The 25112-nt window shown below is 39.4% G+C and overlaps 3 protein-coding genes across 4 annotated transcripts; 1 reads left to right on the forward strand and 2 right to left on the reverse strand.

Annotated features, from left to right (window-relative positions):
* Nucleotides 1–4041: 4041 nt before the first annotated feature.
* Nucleotides 4042–16670, reverse strand: pank4 (pantothenate kinase 4 (inactive)). 2 transcript variants are annotated; one of them, XR_007886539.1, is made up of 20 exons: nucleotides 16529–16670; nucleotides 15989–16071; nucleotides 15656–15864; nucleotides 14590–14773; nucleotides 13734–13826; nucleotides 13456–13609; nucleotides 12264–12445; nucleotides 12036–12117; nucleotides 11374–11474; nucleotides 10058–10213; nucleotides 9471–9583; nucleotides 8864–8951; nucleotides 8414–8565; nucleotides 7801–7856; nucleotides 7580–7629; nucleotides 7136–7240; nucleotides 6955–7055; nucleotides 6710–6778; nucleotides 5997–6385; nucleotides 4042–5261 (listed from the first exon to the last, which is right to left on the reverse strand). XR_007886539.1 is itself a non-coding variant. In XM_051415487.1 (19 exons), the coding sequence occupies exons 1-19, from the start codon at nucleotides 16650–16652 to the stop codon at nucleotides 6136–6138; spliced, it is 2352 nt and encodes a 783-aa protein (XP_051271447.1). In that variant the 5' UTR covers nucleotides 16653–16670; the 3' UTR covers nucleotides 4042–6135. The 2 variants fall into 2 exon arrangements, 1 of the variants encoding a protein (XP_051271447.1); XM_051415487.1 differs by having other exon boundaries at nucleotides 4042–6385.
* Nucleotides 16671–17791: 1121 nt separating this feature from the next.
* On the reverse strand, nucleotides 17792–19165 carry LOC127371384 (transcription factor HES-5-like). Its single transcript, XM_051414167.1, has 2 exons — nucleotides 19043–19165; nucleotides 17792–18929 (listed from the first exon to the last, which is right to left on the reverse strand). The coding sequence occupies exons 1-2, from the start codon at nucleotides 19163–19165 to the stop codon at nucleotides 18507–18509; spliced, it is 546 nt and encodes a 181-aa protein (XP_051270127.1). The 3' UTR covers nucleotides 17792–18506.
* Nucleotides 19166–22670: 3505 nt separating this feature from the next.
* Nucleotides 22671–23958, forward strand: LOC127371382 (transcription factor HES-5-like). The gene is made up of 2 exons (XM_051414165.1): nucleotides 22671–22808; nucleotides 22922–23958. The coding sequence occupies exons 1-2, from the start codon at nucleotides 22686–22688 to the stop codon at nucleotides 23342–23344; spliced, it is 546 nt and encodes a 181-aa protein (XP_051270125.1). The 5' UTR covers nucleotides 22671–22685; the 3' UTR covers nucleotides 23345–23958.
* Nucleotides 23959–25112: the final 1154 nt, after the last annotated feature.

Genomic DNA, 25112 nt, shown 5'->3' on the forward strand with positions numbered 1-25112 from the left:
TTCAGATCTCGTGGCAGCAGTCGGAGGAAGCCTCTTAACTTTTTCAACAATGAAGGATTCGATGAATGAAGGTCTGGATGCTGTTTCAAGCTCCTCATACTACCTGGAGGAAAATGCAAATTCTCAATGTAGCTATGGCCCTGAAACCTTTGGGATGAACTGGGACGCCAGATCACCCAATATCAGAGCTCTTGTGGCTGAATGGGAGCAAATCCCTGCAGCCAGGTTCCAACATCAAACACAGGAGGAGAGTCTTCCCAGAGGAGTGGAGGATGAGCAGATTAATGCTTTAAAATGAGATGTTCCACAATCACATGCATGGGTGACCACATACTTTTGGCCGTGCACTGTGTCTCTGAACTGAAAGGGTTTCATTTGTAAATCGTGCATTGATCTTTAGTCGTGTTTATTCCTCAATGTATGCCAAAATAGACAACTGCTCCCTTTTTTTTTTTTTTTTTTGTAAATCGCCCAAAAAACACCTTCAATAACATCCAGTAGTCAGCTTCCTCTGCGGTGAAACCCTGGTACTGCATTTAGTTCTGTCTTGATCTTACAAACTCAATTAAAGGCGCAGCACCAGCGAGACTACATTCTAAATCTACACTATGAGCCCGTTGTGTGTCAAAAGATTTAACGCTGTACGTTTGCAGAATGATTTGTGCATGAATCACTTCAGGGAATCGGTTGACATTTAGAATTTTTGTCTCTTATTTTATGTTTTGTTGTGTTCGGCTTGAAAGAAATTGCTTGTTAGCATTATTGAACCCAGTGAACAAGCTTTATACTAATTTGGTTTGAATACAAACAATGCTGACAAGCCACTTAGTGTGAGTGCAACATGGAGTCTGCTGAAGGAAGATAACAGACTAAAAACTATAATGCCTTTGGAAATGTGTATTGAGTGCTCAAACATCTTGCATTGTAAAAGCTCCAGTATTGGCCCACTGCACATGCACACTGTGAATTTGTTACATATAATACGTTTCATTATGTATCCACATTGTGTTCATTGGATAAAGAACTTCTAAGGAAGCACACTGACCCTACAGTAAGTATTTCTGGCACTTATTAAAATACTTTTTTTTGTAGCTTCCATCTCAAGTTGATATTTCCATGTATTGCTTCATGCTTTCACTCAGTGTCAGGCAGATTTGAGCAAGATATCAGCGGCTCTGTGAAGAACAAGATGGCGTTTGAATGGGACCCCTGTAGCTCCAGTGTGCCTCCTACGAGACTGGAAAAAAGTTTTTTCAGAGATCATGATGGGGAGTCAATGTCAGTGGCACACATGCTGGAATCAAACAAACGTATTCTCGCAGGTCTGCAGCATTGCCTCGAATGAAGAGTAGCTGCAGGTAATCTGGAAATGCAGATAAGTGGAGTTTGTTGCAATAGATCAGTGATTCCCACGAAGGGCTACGTGGTAACATTGTGGAGCAGTTCAGCGTATCCATGTATTTCAGTTTGGGAGAAGAATAAACAACAGGATTACAAACTGGTGTAAGGCTTATTTATAATGCCTTAAACTCAACCTGCCTTTATTTGGAACAGGCCTTTAAATTCCTTTTGCACAAAAACTCTTCCTCAGCAAATACGGGAAATACTATCAAATAGTTTATTGGTTTGTTCAGATCTCCCTCAAGCGGGCGACCCGGTGGGCTTTAGGAGGTTTTTATACATCCACAGAATTTCTATAAAATCCAGGCGTGTAATTGAGACCTGAGTTTATTTGTCAAAACGTGTAGCCACATCACGGTTACTAAAGGGGACCTGTGTCTAATTGGGATTCTGCTTTTATTTGAAGTTTTATGGTAAATTAACCACTACTGTAGTAACTACACAGCCACAATAGGTTGACTGCACAGTATCCTCCCACCAACCTCAATCCAATAAAATGTAACTAAGTACAAACACTTTTAGTCTTTTCTTTTCATGCCACTTTCTATTTCTACTCCACTACATCTCAAAGATTGTGGTAGTATTGTACTTTTATATTTCACTACAGTTATTTGGCTGCTTAAGTTACGAGTTATACATTTTTTAATAAAGATTTTTGCATACAAAACATTCAAAGAGCTTATAAAGTAAGATGTTGTTATAAATTAAACTACACAACATTTTATTCAAGGACAGCTGAAATTATGAGTCGATTAATTCATAGAAAAGCTACTTTGATAATCATTTTTCATGCAAAAACATTTCATGGTTCCAGTTTCACAGATGTGAAGATTTGCTACTGTTCATGGTGTCTCACCTGGTAGAGCGGGCACCCCATGTAGAGCAGCGGACCGGGTTAAATTCTGACCTGTGGCCCTTTGCTGTCATCCCCCCTGCCCCTCCCCCTCTCTCCTCACGTTCCCGTCTATCTTCACCTCTCCTATCAAAAACAAAAGCCTGAAAAGCTGTCTTTAAAAAAAAAAAACAAACTGCTATTACTATTGGTGGGACAAAACAAGCATTGTGAAGGTGTTACTTTGGGCTCTGGGAAATTATGACACCATTTATCACTATTTCTACAAACCAAACAATCGATTAATGGAGAAAATCCATAATGAACATAATCAATAGTTTAATAAACAATTAGCTCCACCTCAACCAGCTTCAACAGTAAAATCCTGCTTTTACATTAATGGATGAGTAATAATAACCCTGATGATATAATATGTAATAGTAGAACAGTCACAGGACATTTGTCAGCATGTAGTACTTTTACACTTAATAATTAATTATACTTATAATTTTGCATTATGAATCCGCTATAACACCCGCTGAGATTGAGAGTGCATGAAAATTATTGATCAGAGAAATAGAAATACTTGACTAAAAGTAATGAATAATGCTGGAACATGCAGTAAGTGGTAGAAGCATGAATGCAAACTTTATAAAAACTGCTAAAAAAAATGTAGAGACCAACAATTAAAGGATTGCTGTGTGTATAATTGATAACACGATCCATTTTATAATGTTAAATAACATCAGGTATGTCAGACAAGAAGGCTGGGAACAACTGCAAAAGATATTACTGTAAGAGCTGGAGGAATGTGGACTATTTGAAGACCAATTTCAGATTTGCAAATATTAATGCAAGGAAAAAGTTATTACAAATTACCCAGGAGACACAAGAGGAAATTACTGTATTTACACGCATCTAAAACACTTTGATACACAAAGTACCGCACTGTATTTTTAAGGCCACATGACCAATCAAATTGATGTTATTGTTACTCAGAATTCACAAAAGGTTCAGCCACAGTGTGTTGAATTCAAAGCTCAGGAAAAAATGTCTTTTGAACTCACTGTTTACTGTAACTACAGTAATTAGTGTTATGCAAACAGTATCAGTCAATGCTGCACTGTTTTCTCAAGGCCTGTGGAATCAGTGTGTTATGAGCCTTGCCTGTAATTAGAAAGTTATACAGTGAAAATCCAGCAATAAATGGTTTGTCCCTCTGCAGCTGCAGAAACAAGTCTATTGAAACTAACTTGGTAAACCTGGTGCCGTGCTCGGTGTTTTCAAAGGGAAATATTTGTGCAGTGTCGGTATGGATCTGAAATTCATGTGCAGCAACCTAGAGTTCTGGTTCACCTGCAAAATATCACAGACAGAGACGCCAACTGGTTTGTAATCGTTTTCTATGTGGGTGTCATACTCTCGTGAAAGCGGGGAGTGTCCACGAGTGTACTGAAGGGAAACCCACATTGGATCTTATACAGAAAGAAACACAAAAACAAAACCAGAGCAGACCTTACATACGTTACACGTAGATGTCACTAAATCCACAAGGGTGTCTTGCAGAACTGGTGTGTGTGTGTGTTTTGGCAGTCAGAGTGATGAGCGAGAGGAAAAGCAGGAGGACCCCCTGCCAGGCGTCCTCATGCATTATCAACCCACAGCTCCCCAGCAGGCATCAACCACCACATACCACGGTGTCGAGCTTTTATACCGCCAGGGGCAGGTTTGGTTTTTTTTAATATGGGGCAACTTTCAACTTTCCCTGTTGCTCTATGAGAAATGAAAACACACACACAAAAAAGGAATAAAATAAGGGTTTTTACCATTTAATTAAAATTGATTGTCAGGAGAATAACACACAAAATTGTGCTTGGTGTGCTTAACAGAAGTGATGCAAATGAATTTTATATATATATATATATATATATATATATATATAATAATACATATATATGTATATGTGTATACACACACAGACTTGTATATCACATGTATGTACAAATGACAAATACAATATTGCAATGTGAGTCCACATGTCAAGCAACTGCACCTTTGGGGAACACTTTCACTCCCAAGGCTTTTTAAAATCCGATCCCTTGAACTCAGATATTTACGATGAAGTCACCAATACAGTCAGCCACTTCACAATCACACAGTGTTTGATGTTCGTTACAACTAGGTGCTGCAGTATTATTGCCTTTTGATTTAGGGATACAGCTTGTACTTGAACATGCCAGTTAATTACAGTGAATCTCTGGACTCATGCCACGGCCAGCTCAGTGACAAAAAGTTCCAAGTGAAGCTTTGATCAGAGACAGTTAGAATATTCAACCTGAAATATGCAGTGTTAATTTTTGACACCAAGCACCTTGGGAAAGATTTGAGAAATCATAAAAACCTACGTCACAGTAGAATACTGCCACCTTGTGGAGGAACACAACTGAATCTCTTTGTGATAAAGTGCTGCTTCTCCCACTGATCAAACATTTTCCCTGATGCCACTTTAACAGCTACACAAGTGACAGTGACAATGATTCATTTCTTCATCTCAATTCATTCACTGGCAGTAATAAAACACAGGAGATCCATGGATTCTTCCTAGTCTATGGCGTGAGATTGCTGGGAAACAAAAGCAGATATTTCCTTTAACAAGAAGTAAAAGCAGTCTACGTGAATGACGCTTTTATCACATCAGCCTCAAGGCACATTAAATACACTTTATGTAAAAAGTGTTACCGCTGAAAGCTGTAATTACTGCTGCAGCTCTCACTCTCTGACACACAAACACACTCCAGAAGAGAATCACATTTGCCCATAAGGGTGCTCAGTGTGGTGTGTTGGCAGAATGTCAATGACTGATAAAATATTTTAAAAATAAAGGTTTCATTCATTTCATTTGTCTTAACAGTCTGTAAAGTTTACTGAACACAGCCAGTGACTTCACATGACAACAAACTCCAGCTGAAGGAGATCAGTAATGATGGTTGCAAACGATAAGGGATTGTACAGGATGTTGGACAGAGACCTGCAAGAAAGCAGTGTAAACCATGAAACCAGCACTAAAATCAACAATATTTCAGAATTAAATGTAAAAGCTTCCTGTTAAAGGGCAACTTTGGTATATTTTGAGACTATTTTCCCATGTTTTTGTGAGAGTGATTAAAAAATGTATGAAATTGGTCCAGTATTGAGTGAGAGGGCTGCAGCCAGCAGAAGGAAAACAAATGTCCACTACAAGTCCTTGTTTTTGCCACTGACACACTCAGATTGTTATTACTGTCTGACAACCTTATGGGAAGCATCCCTACAGAGATACACCTTTTTATAAAAGAGCAAGATCCTTTTTGTTTAACCAGAAACAGCAATTATATTACTCTGTTCAAAGCCACCAGACTCCATTGACAAAAACAGTAATTTTTACTTGCAGATTATCGTGAGACTTCATTTGAAATCAACAGAAATTAAGAACTCACTAAAACCATCCTTCCACTGTTCCAACAATCAACAACTCTGGTTTGGTCGAAATAAATCCTTAATTCAACGAGTTAGATGTGAAAATATCGGGAGATGGACAAGAGGGCATCAGAGAGGCAACGGGGAGAAACAGTGTGTAGAGCCAGAATATTTTCACATCTAACTCAATACATTTTTAAAAACGTTGTCCCCATAAGTCACACAGACACAAAAACATGGGAAAATAAGGTCCAGGTTAAAAAATACCAAAGTTACCTTTTAATGATCACCTTTAAAACCCACCTACATTTTACAATCAGCTTTCCAATCACTCATTCACTTGGTGGCAGTATCATCATCATCCTTACATTCAGAGCTACAGCTTATCCATTCTGGCTGCTCGACTTCGGCGTTCTGTCCTGCTCAAACACGAGCTTGTGTTGGGCTCATAAGGGCGACAGCGCTGCAGAGTGCTGGCTGGGTTTTCCGGCCGGTACCTCGTACTTGAAGACCACGCTGAACAGCTTTCCTCCCAGTCGGTCGGCCAGCCACGAGTTCTTAATGACGGCCATCTTGAGGCTCTCGCAGCTGAGCATGGCGTAGTAGTTGGTGTGAATGGCTCGGCCCATTCCCTCGATGATCACCAGGTCAGTTTGCCGCTCCCGCACGACCATCGCTAGCACCTTGTCCAGGCGGCTGGGGAGTGGCAGAGAATAAAACATGTTAACATTTCTGATACGCTAAACTGATGATGATAATACAGTCTAATCTAATAACAATGTAATGAATTCTTCTCCAGGTGCTTCTGGCTATTGAAAGAGTAACTCTTTAGTGTGGGAAATTGCATCTGTGAAAGACAAAGTGTAATTTTCAACAATAAAGAACAGAAAATAATAAAGCTGTGTCATTATATTAATCTGTATTCTGATTAACACTATTCGTGCTTCAGATGTGCTTTCTATGAATCTGCAGATATTATTCAACTGTTTTCCCAGAGTAAATAGTATTCCAGTAACCAACCTCAGATCCAGGCAGGGTGAACTGGAACCACTCTGGACCAACATCAATCTGTCCTCCCTCAGACCAGCCCTACAAAACACACAGATCACATTTTAAGAGCTTCCGTAGTTGTTTTAAAAAGCTTTTTAGGTGTGAAATCACAAGATCAGACAAGTTACTCAGGAAAGAAAATAAGATGATAATGTAAACAGTTTATTCTCATTGGTTTGTCTTGTCTATTTTTAAAAACAATAATAAAAACTAACTGAATCACTGGATCCATGGCGGCGATTCTTTCTGTCAGTATTTGCAGTTCACCATTCGTGACGTCATTCAAAGCCGGACCAGAGTTGCTTGCCAACACAACCTAAAGGTAGACGGATAGAAGAGTTGCATTAACCTTTTATCAACTATATTTTTGAAATGATGTTGTTAAGAGTTCCTTACCTCTGTTCCTCGAGAGAGAAGCTCTCTGACAAAAGGCATCACCCCTAGAATGATGTCTACTCCACTATTATCTACGAAAAACAAGGCACACTTATGAGGAGGACCCTGCAAGAGAAAACCAGGATGGATTGTATTCAAGCACTAATCATCAAGAGCACATATCACAGAAACGCTGTCGCAAGTATTTGAAATATTACTAATGAGTGCGAAAAAGCTGTGTTTCCTCTTTGTGCTTAATTGGGACATAGCTGTGCTGCCACTGTCTGAGTTATGTGTGTGTCCTTCTGAGGTCATCTGTGCTAAACAGTGTGTGTGTGTGTGTGTGTGCGTGTGTGTGTGTGTGTGTGTACTCATGGTACTGTCAAATTCTCATGTCCCATCAATAATGCTTCTGTACAATGAACAACTTGGATTTGAAATGAAAAAGCAGAGAAAGAGCCTGACCTTCAGTCTCTCAAACCACTGGTCATAGGAGTCAACAAGCCACGGCCGCTCTGAAAAAAATAATGAATAAAAAAATCACTCTGGGCGCCAAGAGACACTCTCAAAGTCTCTCCGTTTTCTCTTTAGCTATTATTTCTCAAAAAGACATCAAATGTCAAATGGTTTCACAACCAAACTGTCGAAAAATAAAGAAGCGAAAGAGAAGAGAAATACATGGCTACCTTCCAACTGTCGTTTAGCCTCCTCAAACCCAAACTCAGGATCAGACTCGAGGACACTGTATCACATTAAAACAAAAACAAGCAAAAGTAAGAACACCAAACTTTTCAGACACTGAGTTTGAAACTAAAGTGTACCAGCCACTGCAGCCTAGCCTGTAGATAAAAAGCTTATGTCTGCTCTCAAATCAACCATTATCAATTCATTTCTTAAAGGAGAAACTCTGGCCAAGAATACGAGGCCATAGCTGACCTCAGAAAACAAGATTACTGTGAGAGACTTACTTAAAGTTTCAAAGGGCAACAGAAATTTTAAAAAGTCTTAAAGGATCATTGGGCTGCCATTCGATTCTTTGTAGGGATGCGTGGCATGCAGCCCTTAGGTACTTTCATGGATTTTTCATTCTGTTTACTTTCAATCCATGCTTCAAACTGTGTTAGGGTAGGGTATCTAACGTATCAAAACAATGTAATATTGCCAAACATACTACCACAGCAGTGAAAAACATCCCGTTTACAGCAACCAGAGTCTCTTCGACTGCCCACAATCAGACAGAACAGTGCAACCAATCAACCCGGATGCTCACAGGATATAAAAGCCATTAACTCCACTCACTCCGACACGGCTTTGGCTCCCCAGTCGAAGACATTCCCAGCCAGGACGCCCCTGACCAGGGCAAACTGTCTCTGCTCCCAGCTCAACTCCTCCAGGGACTTCACTGCCTTCTGGTAATACTTGAGTGCCATGTCATTCTCCTTCTGCTTAATCTACAACAAAACAGAAATATGAAACAGCTGGTTTCAACATGATACAAGATTGGTAGGAGCATGCAACATTCAACATATAACAAAAAGGAAATATGTGTTGAACATGAGAACATTTTAAAGATGATTAATGACCTAAATTATAGGCGTAATTATTGAGATCAAAATAAACTCTTGTCTTGTGTTACACCATGAGACTGTATGAAAACATAGTTGACATCAGCGAGAATCAAACCACCAAACTGTGTAGCACACGAAAAGAAGACAAAAAACAAAATAGTTTGATAGATTTCACTCAGACCTTAGAGTAGGGATCAGGAAAGTTGAACTCGTTTAAACAGTGTTCCCTCGTGTCTAACAGACTTCTGACAGTGAGGGATCCATAAGCACTAGGTGAGAAGAGAAGCACTCTACATTAGCCAGAGAGACAAACATACACACAACAGGGCTGGGGCGAATGCATACAGTAGTAGGTTTCACCGGCATTGACAGTGCTTGTTATGTGGATTGACATAGTGTTGTAAGCACTTTGTCAAACTGACCTTTTAAAAACCTTTTTAAAGACTTGCAGAACTAGTTTCTGAGAATCTGGCACATAGTAGTTTTGTTTTTTTGTCAAATTTTAGCAATAGCTTATATGTTCATAATTCTGTTATCATTATTCTGATAAATCTTTGACAGAATTACTGCAACATACTTATGCAATACCTCCGACTCCTAACAAATAAAACAGTGAACGCATTTAAGATTTCCCTTTTTCATGGACAAAGCACACGAGCAGTTACAGCAGGTATGAAGACATGAAACTAATGCAGACGCTGAAGAAAAGATACAAGGTTCAGTCTACTAATAGCAACCTCTGGGTCAAACTGAAAGGCCTTGCATGCAGAAACAAAAACAGTCCTTACAAAGGCTGTTGGCGGAGGGTCTGGAGCTTGTGTCTGTATTTCTGGCGGAACTTCTCGGCTCGCTGGGCTGCCTCTGGCATGTCAGGCTGGCTCGCAACAGCTCGCTTAACCACCTGCTCCCAAAAGACAAGAACAGTAATCAGCCATGTTCACAACCTCTGTGGAGCATAGGCACTGAGAGTGTGTGTGTGTGGGGGGGGAAATCCAACCAGTTCATCTAATATGAAAAGCTGACCTGTAAACACCAATGGGGCGACCATTTCTGGGCTTATTTTGTCCTAATATTGTCAAAGATAACTGGTTAAACTTAAATGATGCAACATGATATCATACTGTGATTTCTGTTCAGTGCAAAAACAACGTAGCTTATTGTTAGCCGTCTAAAATGTGATTCAGAATTGCGAAATTTTGGTAACGATAACAAAGAGCTTCTTTTGTTCATCTGTTCATAATAACACAAATCCATATGGGGAGGCAGACATATTAAAGTTTCGCCATCCACCAGAACTGCACTGGGGAGTTTTTCCCTCAAATATAAAGTCCAACATAACAAATACTGGATTTCAAATCATAAGCTGCCATTCTACCCCATCTAGGGCCTCTTCGAAGCAGTAGAGCCAGTATTCACGGGCCAGAGCGTCCTCTGTGAGGTCCATGGTGTCAGGGATGTAAGATGAAGGGTCCTGCAGCAGAGGCAGATTCACCAGCTGTCTCTCCAGACGGTCCATCTCCAACATGTCAAACTAGACACAACAAAGAGACAGAGAAGGCACTGTCAGACCGCTCAATGCTTCTTCCAGCCCCTCAAACGTCAAAGCCTGTTCCAGTTATCACTCTTCTAAACTTGTATTCTAGGATGTATTTCACAACCTTTCCCTCCAGCTTAGGAACACTGTGGTAGGTTTTCACTCATGTTAGTATTTTTTTATTTGTTAAGACAACAAAAAGCGGAGAGGAATAAAAAGGAGGGAGGGTTCTAGCGAGATTTAATAGTAAAAGCTGGAGGAAGCCAAAGGACTCATTACTTATAGTACGCAATCAATAGTCCATTAAAGGAAGTCAACTGATTATAAAAGAACATACTACATCAATACAATGTTTCTTGAGTGGTAAGTCCCCAAAGATGAACTAATATTTCAACTTGCATCACACATTGCCAGTTTGCACTAATGAAAACTAGTTAATAAAAGTTGCTAAAGAAGCAGGAAATTCAGTGGCGACAGTGGATTCCAGGGCAGCTAATGCTAACAGAGGTTAACAGCTCCTGATGCTCTATGGAGGCCTACATGCTCAAAGTATCACACCAACCAGAGTAAAATGGCTTTCAAAAACATCAAACACTGTTACTTTACATCGTCAAAGCATATGATTTGACTAGAATATAATTTAGTAAGGAACGAAACAGTAGCAATATATTTAGAAAAATCAAGGATAAGTTACAAAAACAAGCTCTCAGGTCTCTCTTGTCCTCGCACAAGTGAACAAAGTGAATGCCTGACATAACTAAATACTTGAGTGTTTACAGCGAGAGGACAAGGCGTCATCAAGTCAGGGCACACAAGTGAAGCAGACGGAGGTACTTACGGGAAACTGAAGGAGAGAGTTAGGTAGACAGAGGAATGTGTGGAGAGGAAACGAAAAGAAACATTATCCAAGATAAATGAACGTCTTTTATGATGGTCATGGATTCAGTAAGGACAGTGGTGATGGTATCACAAATTAAATGCAAAATAAAGCTCAAATATAGAAATGTCAGTAATTTGATGGAAGAAGGTGGATGAAATAAAGAAACAGTGAACCAGCAGAAGAGTGAAAATAGTTTGTAAGGTTTAAGTGGCCTCTTGTGGAACATGAGCCAAATTCAGGTCTATCTAATCACTCTTTGCTTCCTCTGCAGACTCACCGTTCCACTACGTGCACGTTGCATGGGATTCATATCTGGAGAAACGCTCATCAGGCCAGAACTCCCCGCATAATTCTCACCCCAACTGTACTGGTTTGGATCTAGAGGAGCACAAGATGTTGAATTACGAATATTTATGGTATAACATTTGAATTACGGTGATTTTTATTAGTATTTAAGGTTAGTATTTCAAAACATTTGGTGCAAAACAAATCAGCTAGCAGATTTTGACATTTGAAATACACCAGTTTTTAATTCCATTTAATCTTTATCTTTTATTAGTGCTCTAGCATTATTACCTACATCACTTCTATATTCTGCCCTTGCAGTTAGTTAAATGTGTTCATATGAAAGGCAGACCGAAAGGTTCAGTACTTTCACAACAGAGGTACAGGGATTTTATTCATACCTGATGTCAGTGAAAACATGCAAGAATCTGTCTCTGTAATACTACACTACAAGTTTCCAGTCAGCCCTAATGTGTGAGGGAGGACTTGCATGATCATGTGTGTGAAAAAGCCACATTGCTTTCAAAAGGATAAACTGCCAAATACCTCTCCTTCACAGTTATATGACATTAGCCCAATATTCATCAACATATACAGTAACCCTCATGATACCAAATTGAGGACGATAATGTGCATTTGTAGGCTTTTCCTTACTGTCCTCCTCTGCTCCTTTAAGAAATGCTCCAATGGCGCCGAGATAACCTTCATGTCTTAGAAACAAGGCCTGAACTTCACCCTACAACAGAACAAAATACGGTAATAACATAAAAATCTGAGATTGTAGTAGAAAAACTTCATGTTGAGCTGATAACAAACCAAATTCAGGACTAAACTGACATTTATCAGTGAGAATGAGATAAAAACAGACAATTGAGGCCTTGCCTTGGTGAAGAAGTTGATGCTGTAAGTGATTGTGTGCATGGTGACAGGGTGTCCTCTAATGAAGAAGCCTCCAAAGTAAACTCTGGACAGGTTGTGGAGCTTGGCGTACAGACAGGCCAGCTGCCCGATGTCGTTGCTGATCATATGGAGTAAACTCTTGGCCATGTCTTCTTTAGAGAACTCTACAATTCAGAACAGAGACATATAAACATACAGGCAAAACATCCACATCACACAACTAAAAACAGTGGCAATTATACAGTAGTTAGGAAGCTTTTTTTTTACTTCCTTCTGTTCAATGTCAGTGCAAAGTATAACAAAATGATATACGAGCATTGGGACCACAATTTGGTATCAGTATCAAATCCCCTTTTTTAAACACTAACTGTATAAACTACTCAATAATTGCTCAACAGCAGCAGACGGACACTAACGGGATTTGCTTTGATAATCCGGCAAAGCTGTGAACTTCTGCTGAGAGCTGCCACCCTACATTTCCTAACAGTTACACATACAGCACACAGAGAGGACAATGCTGTATCAGAACTGGGTGAGAGGTCATCAGTTCACTCCCAGGCTTGTACTAAAACTGGAAAATATTGCAGAGACACCACAAACAGAAATATGTGGTGGACTTTGTGGCATCCATTTAATTTGACTTACACTTAAAGGTAAACTCTTCACCTTGTAGCCTGTCAGCAGAGCAGTCAGCTTGGATTCACAGAGGTTATATTCCAATAGTGACGTGTGAGGATTTAAGTTTGGTAATGTGCCTTGCCAATTTATAAATCATGAATCCAGGCTGACTGCAGTTGCTGCCCTTAAAAGAAAGCAAATGTCCACATAAGGTGAGTGTTGGATACTCAAAAGATGGATGGGGCACTGCTTTTTCTTTTTAAGAGTAGTTTTTGTGATTTTTTTGCCTTTATTGGGCAGTGACAGTGAAGAGGCAGACAGGAGGGAGGGGGAGACGGAGGGGTATGACAGTCACCAAAGAGGCAAATTGGAAACCACGTGGCCTGTACCAAGGCACTCTGGATGGGGTACTGCTTAAATGTATTTTCTGGTCCAATAACTGCATATACAAGGCAAAAATATCATTCCTTCTTCCTCTTTTATCACACCAACGTGGATATATACATAACCCTACAGGGCAGCCACAAAAAAAAACCTTAATGTGGCCATGTGTCACCTTTGTCAGCAGTAGCAGACTTTCCAAAACTGCTCGCAATAAGATCTCCAGTCAAGCCCAAAGACCCGTAAGATCCTCCGTAGATATCTTTGACAAGCATATCGACACTTGTGTGCTGCCCTTTTGAAGCCAATTGTAGCAACTCATCAAATCTCTACAGGAAAAAAAAGGGTAAAGTTCACGAGGCTTAAGGCAACAAAATATTTCACTGAGAAGCCATATTTAATGACTTCTAAGTAACAGCTATTAAAGTCAGACAGTAAAGTTACTGAGGGTACCTTTGTTTTGGTGAGCAGGGCTCCAAGTCCCCAGAACGTCCCTCCACCTATTGAGCTCCCTCCTATTCGCTCAAATTTGTCCTCTGATTCAACCTGTTGAAGAGGGAGAGAATGGCCTTTTGTATGAAATATAGTGAGAGCAGAACAAATGTTTATCACCTGGAAAAACCTTCCACAATAAACACAAGATGTATTTTTGCTTGTTTAATTGGTCGGACAATGAATTGGGCCGATTATCTGGCATTTAGAGATAACCAGCATCGGTCGATGCCTGCGCTCACCAGGCTGATAAACCAAAAATGTTGGTTATGGTTATTTTGGAGCCCTGTACTATTACTACTCTAAATTTCCACAGTCACCATCATCTTTTCTAAATGTAAACAAACGTCTCCCATCGTGACAAATGACATCAAATCTAATCTAAACACGTTACTGGCTAGTGTTAGATATATAGTATGTTATAATGTATACAATAATGCAGTTGAATGACGTCTGACATACTTTATCCCGCTCTGCCTTAAATACCAGTCAGATTTTGAAAACTACAACATAAACCAATGTATTTTTCTATTTCATTAATTAATACCATTTCCATTTAAAACAACATGTTACTGGGTAAGATAATCATGTATATTAGATTGTAATGCGCATAGAATAATGGAATTATACATGATTTATCTTTGTTTTGGAACTGATAATATCGGCCATCAGCCGTCCTGCTCTCTATACATCGGCATCAGCATTTAAAAACCCATATCGGTCAACCACTACAATGAATCAACAAATCGTGTCAGCTCTCTTAAATTGTTTCACAGGGAAACCTACTTTCCTAAAGCACTAACAAGTCTGTCATTACCTTGACTATTGACACTCCAGAGCCGATGTTGACGAGCAGGTAAGGGAAGATGTCTGGTTGAGTCGTCTGAAAGCGGAACTCTGAGTCAGCGTGCTTGGCGTACACAAAAGCCTCGTGGGGTATGTTCCTTAGCACAAAGTTACAGCCCTTGATGAGGCAGGTCATCTCATCCTCTTTGTCCACTCTGCAACGCACAAAGAGTCCATTAGTTTGAATCATCCATATAGTCAGAGGAGAAGACTACCTACCTGTCCTCCGTCTGGTGAATCATTAAATATAATGTGCAGTCTCATTTCTGCAATGTTACTTGACATTTAAAATGTTCTAGGCAGAGAGTCACATAGGCAGGTTTTAGATGAATCACTGGAGCAAAATTTTATGGAAAAACTGAACAAAACACTTACATATGTCTCTAAACGCTAAAGGCCATATGGATGGAGACAATATGTGAATGCTCTGTTGCTTTCACCCAGTGTTTGTTTAGCCAGCAAAGCAAACAGGCACAGTTTGCAAGGCAGTAAACATTTTCCACACACAGTAATGAATGTTCATAATAAAGTGAAATCAATTCAAAGTCAATTCAAATCCATAAGGTTTGTTTTAACCCGCCAGATGTTTCTAGCAAAAATATTTGTAACTGATTTAATATATTATGCGGTTTTATTTTGTGTGAGATGAAAATGCTCTTTCATAATCGCTGGGCAGAGAGACACTTGGCCAAGTAATCAGCTAATTAAGGGAACCAGCACCCTTCTGTATCTTAACAATGCAGCACAATAGGAGTTTGCCTTTGCCCTGTGGCACACCATTCAAGTTTCAGTTCTGGTTCCTCCAAGGGAAAACCTTGGACATCCACTGCTCTAAACAATCAAATCCGTCCTCTTTCTCAACCTGATTCACGAGAGGAAAACAGGACATTGCTATGAATCAGTTACAGTAAGAGCATTGTTCATTACAACTCAGTCATCCAGAAAATGTCGGAAATGTCCCTTCCTTTCTGTTTGCTAGTATGTGCAGTATCTACAGTACAACGCTCTGCAGCATCGGACCAAAAACTAATACTCACTTGAGTCCGAGTTTCCTCTCAATGAGTTCTTTAAACTTGTGCGCCCCTCCACCTGTGGCTTTGATAACTTTGGTATCCGTGTTGACCAGATGGTCTTTGATGAAGTCCAAGCATGTTTCAATGTAAGCATTTTCAAACTTGATAAAGTGCAGGCGTGCAGTGACCTCTTCCTGCACAGATATTTCATAGAGCTTGTCACTGGCAGCCTCCTGAGACACAGATGGGACGGAGAGGAGAAAGAATACATCTTTACATCTACTTGTTGCAATATACACAATATATTATGTTACAATGCAGACTAACAGGATATATGACCCTAAGCTCCCTATTTACCTTTGTAGCGTGGTCGAAAGATCGGACTTTGGCCACTTTGTGCTGTACAGTTGAGTAGTAGGCAAGCTTTGTGAGAGATCCACCTGTTAAAGCAAAGCAGCATTGATAATGTCGTGTTAGACAGCAGAAGCTAAACAAACTGGATTAAGACTTAAAACTAAGGCTCAGTGAAACTGTAGCTGAGCTCAGACGCCAGCACCTTAACACATGCTAGTTAGTAGCTAACATCAACGCTGCTGTTACTCGTTAAAAGTTGGCCAGGTTGTTCGGCACACCTTCGCTGTGTCAGATAAAGATACGCCTCAAATCTCACCACACTTCCATCGTCACGGTAAAACAAGACTTTTGCTGTCAAAACACATTTTTTACAATAAAAATCAGACACGAAGTTCCGCGGCTAGCGTTAGCTTTGTCTTGTTTACTTTCTCTTAAAAGTCTAATGTTGTCATTGTACCAAGGCTGCGGCGGAGCTACAACATTAGCTACGGTCAAAGCTAAAGTGGCTGAAGAAATGAATACAACGTTTATATTCCCGGGTACCTATGTCTATCGCGAACCGCTTTGCGTTTTCCAAATTGCGGAATATTTCGTCGGGCGGAAGAGTAATGCTTTTATCCATGGTGTGACTACTTGTGCTGCTGTCAAGTCGAACACATTCCGCCATGGTGGACAATGATTTGACGCTGCGTGCGTAGCGTGCGTGGCGTGCGTAGCTTGCGTGCGCTCCGTCGTCCAATCAGCATCCACGTACTGTCTGCGCTGTGGGTGTTGTCCTGTGAACATTTCCGTACCACTATGAACGTTGTAAACACTTTTTATTTATTTATTTTTTTTAAAGATTTCTCATCATTTTTTCGACTTATTACAAGAGTGCATAGTTGTATTTTTTTTTTTTTTGCACGTCTACTCAAAACTGCAACAAGGGCTGGCTCAAATCAGTTTAAAAAGGAGTAAGAAACTGCAATGTTGTAGGTATTTGAGGTGTAATTGGTGCAGTTTATCAAAAAAGATGTTGAGGAAGCGATAGACTCAAAAATATGAGCTTTTTTAGATAGGAAAAATTAGGTGTTGGCTTCTAAAACAGGACTTGGTGGTCAAGTTATAACTATTTTAGCCACTACTCTCTTAGACAATCAATTTTTATTACATTATTGTCATATTGAATGGTTTTGATCATTTAGAATAATATTAACTTGTCAAACCCCTAACAAGCAGCAGCTCGTATTTATTTTTAATTTATACTGGAGATCCAAAAGTCTCCAAAAACATCAAATATGTCAATTTGGGGGAATCTGTATAATTGATGCACAATATACGCTAAATATTTCCATTTGATGATGGAATGGTGCAGCCAAACACATCTTGGGTTTAAATATTTCACCCAGTGAAAGACCATGACGTCTAAAAGAGTTGGAACAATCTGATACAGTTTATAATGTCAGACAGTGTGGATTAAGATGTTTTTAAAGCTACTAAAGGGGACACAAAAGACAAAAACTATATGTAAAGGGGTTGTATTTTAAAACTAGGTAATATATATATTCCCATGTGTTTCCTTTTGTTGTAGAGCATATACATAAAGTAACCAATAGAGGGTAGTGCTGAGCCATAATAGAAATATAAAGTGTCCTCATTGAATGATTCTACAATAGACTACAGAGCGATGGAGACAGTAACAGCCATGCAAATAACTACAATCCAGTACAATAGCCTTATAAATAATGTAATCCCAGCATTGCCATGGCGTTCAGATATGGTTGTTCATGGTTCATCTTGTAAAGAATGAAATTACACAGTGAAAGATTCAGTTGATGTTTTTTTATTCAAAATGAATGAATGGGTCACATCATAGAGGCACTAGTGGTGATGATGCATCACAGTAAATACTTGTAGTTTAAGACAGTGTACTCAAAAAGAGTAAAGTGAACAGCTTCAGTGTCCTTACAAAAGACAGGGAATAGTTTAGTAAAACCTGAACAAAGTGAACAAACTCTCTATAAGAGAACATAACTTTCAGATATATGTTTGTACTGTTGACACAACAAAACATGTTGATGATAGAACAGATGACGTCAAGACCCAACATGGGTCAATAATCTTTTACAAAGTAAAAAGTCGATTAAAGAAAAAGTGCTACCAGAAAGCAGCTGAGATTTCCCAATTCAAGTCACTAGATCAATCTTAAAACAGAAGACTTACACGACTTAAAGGCAGGTGTGATAAGTCTGGCCAATATTGGCCAATTTCGAATTATATTGATAAATCAATAAGATAATATATGTTATTCATAGAGTACAATTATGTGCTACTCAACATTTTCACAAAAAAGATTTAATTTTCTTTAAGAAAAATATATTCCCAAAAGTAAATGGAAATATCAGTCCAATATGACCCTGTGATGAATTAAAACACTTTGCACAGACACTTCTATAACATTTCAGAATAATATGTCTGATAATAACTTTTGACCAATGTGGTCATCTGAGTTTGTCTGGTAGTAACTCCAGAATGTAGGTGTCTACCACGGCCTCCAGAGGGCGCTGTGGACTGGACTCTTGTCTTTGGTGATGCTGGTCTGGACTGTGGAGCTCAGAAGAGAGAAATCAGCCTCTCTCAGGTTCTTATCAGAGGAAGGCTGCAGCTTGTTGAAGTGGTTCAGCAGTCTTCTCTGGGACTGTGTCTTCACCTGTTCCTTGGACAGGAAGTGTGTCACCTCTTGGACACACCTGGAGTAGCCCTGATCAACAGCTGCTGAGTCCACAGCTTGATGCTGCTGCTGCAGTCGTCTCAGGACACAAACTGTCATCTCCAGGATGTCTGCTTTCTCCAGCTTGGAGTCTGGCTGCTGTTTGAGGAACTCTGGACCCAGGAGAGACTTGAGTTGCTCAATGCTGCTGTTGATTCGCTCTCTGCGTAACTTTTCCACCAGAGGTTTTCTGAGCTGCAGAAAGAAGAAGAAAGTCATTAATAAACTTATTCTGGAACATAGTGTTAATATAAAACAAGATAACATCTCATTAACAATATTTAAATCTTCTTGAATCTTCAATTTACCTTGTGGGTCAGAGTCAGATGCTCCTGAGAATTGGTCATTGCTGCAGTGATTGTAGGTGCCATGGCTGGATCTCTGTGCTGTAGAGGTCTCTGTAGAGAGAATCTGATCTCTGCTGGCTTCATCCCTCCTATTTATAGTCCCACATCTCCATATGAATGTGTGGGTCTTGGTCTGACTAGAGTTTCTCACAGTCTCAGCCAATCAGAGAGCTTGATGACACAATAAGGCATGTGGAGCAGCAACACGCTGAATTGCCTCAGGGACAATTGTTAAATCTCGGGGGAACAGGTGGAGGGCTGGGGGGGTGATGGAGAGAGACTAACAGAGCTCTGTGTGAATCTGGGAAAGTGGTGACCCTGTAGAGAGCAGATCTGCTGTCTGATGCTGGGATCAATGACTTTGACTGAGCACACGCTCATCATCCCTTCACACACGTGGGAGACTGACTGGGTGATTGTCCTCAACATTAAAACACCCTCATTCCTTAAAGGTATTTGGTTGCATTTGTGCTGTTAAATCAAGTATCAGTCCTTGAGAAGTTAATTGTGTTCATAAAAACTGAAACGTCATGATTTTAAAACAAACATTTCAATGTTAAAGGCAACATATTGCATTGTTATGACTAGGTACCAAGGTTCTTTTGAGGTAAAATAAGCAAGCACAATCTTGAAAGTAATCACCATTGTGATTAGTTCACACAAGCTTAGTTCATATCATGTGATGAGATGATCACTAACTGTAAAGTCAGACTCATTCAGCTGAAAGGCGCCAAGATGAAACAGATGTGTCTTCTGTCTTCTGTCTAGTTGTTCCAGTGGGTAAAGCTAAAACATTAGTCAGGGTTTCCCACACTGAATCCTGGGAGCTGTTGTCAGTGCACTACAAAAGAAGTCTTACAGGTGACTATGTTGAGCGAAAGGGCAGAATCTGACGACACAAACTATCTGGAGGAAAACAATGACTGCAGTAGTAGAGTTTTAATGTCCAAAAGTGAAGGAGGATTTGAATGGAAAGTTGGTTACAGGTAGGTGATTAATAGTTCCAGGAATACCCAAAACCTATTTATGTTTTCAAAACACTCCAACAAGACTATCCTTGCTCTCCTTTGTCCGCTAGTTAACATCTAATTTAATTTCAATTTACATTCAATTTATTTATAAAAGTTTCCTAAAACACACGGAATAGACAAAGGTACATCTATGTCAAGACATGAAGCAAAACAAAAGTCTCGATAACCCTTGTTGTAACGGCGACGTTTCCCTGGTAGGTTGGCATGCATCAATAGAGTAAATATAAAGGCTTAGATTTAAATGATGACCCAATAAACAAGAGGGGAAATGAAGTTGGCCAGAGAGAGACAGACAGTGAAAGAAATTTAGAAAAAAAAGAGAATAAAGAGAGAAAAAATTCTTCCTCTGAAGTGTGCCAACTCCCCTCGGAGAACAGTCAGGTGCTGGTGGGGTTGAGGATGCTAATCACGCTGAAGTGTGACTCTGCCTCTCACGGCTTTCCCACACTCTGTCCATTGACAGAGCTCCCACTCAACAATAGACATGTGCCTTGTTAAATGCTAATTCATCCCCGCACAAGCAGCTCCCAGCTCTCCCCTGAGGGTAAAGTTTGTTGTTTAGGCACTCTCTTCAATTAGGAGACGAGAGCAGGAGAAATTAACCCAAATATTTTCACTGGGGATGTAATTATATTGAGCTTTAAACTATTTATTTTTGGCAACACTTGTTACACTTGTCAATTATTTAGCATTTATATGCAGTACATACACATTTCAGAGATGGTTTATAACACAATGTAATTTTAAGCTGATAAAAGCACATTTATAAGTGTTTTAAAGTTTTTGTCAATAATTACCTTTTCCTGTGAACTGTGTTTTACTATATTGTAATTAAATATCTGTTTATACACCAGCCTCCACTCATGGGTTATTAGCATCATTAACCCCGACCAGCACCTGACTCACAGGTAAAGTTAATACCAGCTACATCTGTCATTTATTATTATCTATTAATTATTTATGTTTATACTGCTTATAGAAACTAAATAGGGAGTTAAAGGAAAGTGTTACAGTATTTTATATAAAGGATCAAGGCTATGCATTTTGGTTTAAACAATGTGTTAAAATGTAAAAATGATAACTATAAAAATAGATAATTATAATACTGTAGTGCTATAGGTTAAATAAAACAATCAGTTTTCATAATTTCATTTCAAGAAAGAACAGGCCTCTAAATTAAACATTTCACAATATCAGAATCAGGAGGTTTTCATACACAAGGAATTTGCCTTGAAATATTGCTGCACAATAAACACAGTGCAAGAAAAATATAAAGATGAATTCAGACAGAAAGTCAATAATCATAAAAAGAAAAACATCGAACAACTAACACGAAAACATTTTGTGAAGACAATATGTACAATATGACCATTATTTTAAATGGAAGCTGTGCAGTTTGTGCAATAATGTACAGAAATATTGTCCAGGGAATAGTTAATTTTCAATTTCTTAAAATATATAAACACCACCAAACATACATATTGTCATGTTTAGTGAGTAAAAGATGAAAACCTTTAAAATTCAGTAGTAAAGCATTCCTCCTCCCCCCCTCACAGACGTCTTTGTCTGGTCTGCCTCTATTGTCCCTCTGGGGCTCTGTGAGTGAGTTTTCGCTGCTTTCCCACACTCGGTCCATTCACTGCTTTCAAGAACAAAGGAAGTGTGTCTGGTTGCACATCACATTAATTATGGAGTCAGTTTACGAGTTTTGTCTCACTGCCTCTGAATGGAAATTCCTGTCATCAAGACTCGTCATTACCAGACTTTTGTAAAATGTCTATGAGGAATGCAGACATGCTAAGGATTAATGAACATTCAAAAGCTCTTTTTTCTCCCTCCTTTACATTCAAATTGTTCCTCTGCATTCCACGCTGCTTATTTTGACGGGAAGCATGAAAGGGAGTCTATTCCTAAATTGATCAGGTGCTGGTTATGGTGCAATAGGATCTAATTTGAAGTAGCTGCAATCAGACTTTTTTTGAAACATAATCAAACCATCTTCATCCAGCTGTTATAAGAAGAAGATAAGAAGATTTATGTTTGAAAACTATTAAAATAGTTCCATTGTGTCTAGCTTAAAGTTTGGTATGACTATCACCTCAGCTGCAGATTCAGCAACATTACCAAAGCAACCACTTAAAAAAGAAACCAAACAAGCAAGAGCAATACTTTTTAATCAGTGGAGAGTTACAACAGAAATCTACGTATGTTAAGTTTTACAAAACAGAAAATGTAACATTTTTCATTATCAGTCTCTGACATGTGTGATGGGATGATGAGCGTGTGCTCAGTCAAAGTCATTGATCCCAGCATCAGACAGCAGATCTGCTCTCTACAGGGTCACCACTTTCCCAGATTCACACAGAGCTCTGTGAGTCTCTCTCCATCACCCCCCCAGCCCTCCACCTGTTCCCCCGAGATTTAACCATTGTCCCCCCGGGCAATAACAGCATTCACAGTGCTGCATCCTTTATTGTCTCACCTAGCTCTCTGATTGGCTGAGACTGTGAGAAACTCTAGCCAGACCAAGACCCACACATTCATATGGAGATGTGGGACTATAAATAGGAGGGATGAAGCCAGCAGAGATCAGATTCTCTCTACAGAGACCACTACAGCACAGAGATCCAGCCATGGCACCTACAATCACTGCAGCAATGACCAATTCTCAGGAGCATCTGACTCTGACCCACAAGGTAAATTGAAGATTCAAGAAGATTTAAGTATTGTTAATGAGATGTTATCTTGTTTTATATTAACATTATGATGCAGAATAAGTTTATTAATGACTTTCTTCTTCTTTCTGCAGCTCAGAAAACCTCTGGTGGAAAAGTTACGCAGAGAGCGAATCAACAGCAGCATTGAGCAACTCAAGTCTCTCCTGGATCCAGAGTTCCTCAAACAGCAGCCAGACTCCAAGCTGGAGAAAGCAGACATCCTGGAGATGACAGTTTGTGTCCTGAGACGACTGCAGCAGCAGCATCAAGCTGTGGACTCAGCAGCTGTTGATCAGGGCTACTCCAGGTGTGTCCAAGAGGTGACACACTTCCTGTCCAAGGAACAGGTGAAGACACAGTCCCAGAGAAGACTGCTGAGCCACTTCAACAAGCTGCAGTCTTCCTCTGATAAGAACCTGAGAGACGCTGACTTCTCTCTGCTGAGCTCCACAGTCCAGACCAGCATCACCAAGGACAAGAGTCCAGTCAACAGCGCCCTCTGGAGGCCGTGGTAGACATCCAAGGACAAAAGTGAATCTCAGGAGTGAAGCTCTGATGTTGAAAGATAAATTGTACTTGTACTCTTGGACTTTTAACCCAATTCTCATCATTGTGGTAGTCTTATTTTGAAGATGTATTGCTGTTACTGGAACTTTTTACTTTTATTGCCTTTTGTAAAGGTCAGAGGTCTGTGTTTCTGTGATATTTGCAGGTAACAGGTTGGCTACTATGTTGTATTTCAAAAATGGTCACTTATTTCTGATTTAGGTGTTACTCTGTGAAGTTATCATTATCGTTCCCAATGGGAATGCCTATATATTGTCAGTGACATTGACAATGATATCCATTTAGGAGACACAGCTAATCATGTTGAACATGTTTCAGATTTATATGTGATATTCACATATGCTGTTTGTATCTGTTTCTGATGTATCTTTTGTTATCTCACTTGTCTGCATTTTAGCAGGTTTATTTTTTGTATGAAAAAAAGAATCAAGACGAATGTGCTGCTTTATAACTCTGTGAGTGACAGCACTCATACCTTCAATGAAGGGAAGATGTGTCACAATGAATGTATCTCTTCAAGCCAAGTGATGCGCAATAAAACAATCACAAAAACAACAGAAAAGTTTGTTTATCTCAGTTTTATTACCTACTCATGTAGATTTCTGCACATTAAGCACCAATGAAGCTTTTCACAATGTATTTTAAAACAGGAGATAACATGGTGAGCATGTATATATAGCTGACAGATGCAACACTGAGCCAAATGAAGTCACTTTTTGGTAAAACTGACCACTCCTCACTTGGTCAGGGAGTGATTGGTGGGTGTTGTTCTTTGTTACACAGTAATTACACACCTTGAAAAGATAATATGGTGGATAATAATTCATATAAGATAGACACTCAGAGAACTGCTGGTTCAACCCTCCAGCTGTGAGCCTATGGTCTATATTACTTCTGTAATAAATGCAAAATGTGGTGTTAAATTACAGAGAAACCAACATTATTTGTCTCAGTAAAGTTTTGAGTGTTCACAAGCACCCAGAAAAGCTTCAGTGCATATTGTTATTAGTGGTTTGCAACCTTGGGTCGAAACGGACCCCCAAATTTAAACACATGAGGCCGCGGACCAGAATTTGATAAGATCTAGTCTTAGGTATCCACATCTGATAAGATTTAATTATTCCATAACTGTCCATACTGCATATTAACAGTGAAGAGTGTGAAACCTACTAACAGAATAATTATTGTTATACACTTTCTCATTGGGCTAACATCTCAGTGAAATAATAGTGAGATTTAAGTATTCCCCATTCTTCTTGGGGCCTCCTGAAACTCCTTCAAGGACCCCTGGGGGTCCCCGGACCCCAGGTTTAGAACCTCTGGCCTCATTTTATGTTTTCACTGTTAGAGGAAAGCTGTCTAATACACCAGTCTCCTGTAGGCTGAGAGCTGGTAAATGCAAAGGCCATAGATTATGATTCACATTTTTTTTTACTCATTATACAACTCAGTGAACCCTGTAGTCCTTCTGTTATTTGTTTATTCGATATTTGTTATGTCTCTCTATTGTTTTGATCATATTTTTCCTTTAATTTGTCAGCAGCTTGTACATGTATGGTGGTGGCAGCTGACAGAAGGTCTGTCCTGGAGCAGGCATGGGGTTGCCATGCTGTTCATATTTTTTCAAAAGCATTTGTTCCACTTAAAAACCTGAATTATTATTATAAAAATCCATCTGAAATTTAATTATCTGGATTGTTCTGATTAAGTTCTGAA

Source organism: Dicentrarchus labrax, unplaced genomic scaffold (genome assembly GCF_905237075.1).
Source record: "Dicentrarchus labrax unplaced genomic scaffold, dlabrax2021, whole genome shotgun sequence".
Classification (NCBI taxonomy): domain Eukaryota; kingdom Metazoa; phylum Chordata; class Actinopteri; family Moronidae; genus Dicentrarchus; species Dicentrarchus labrax.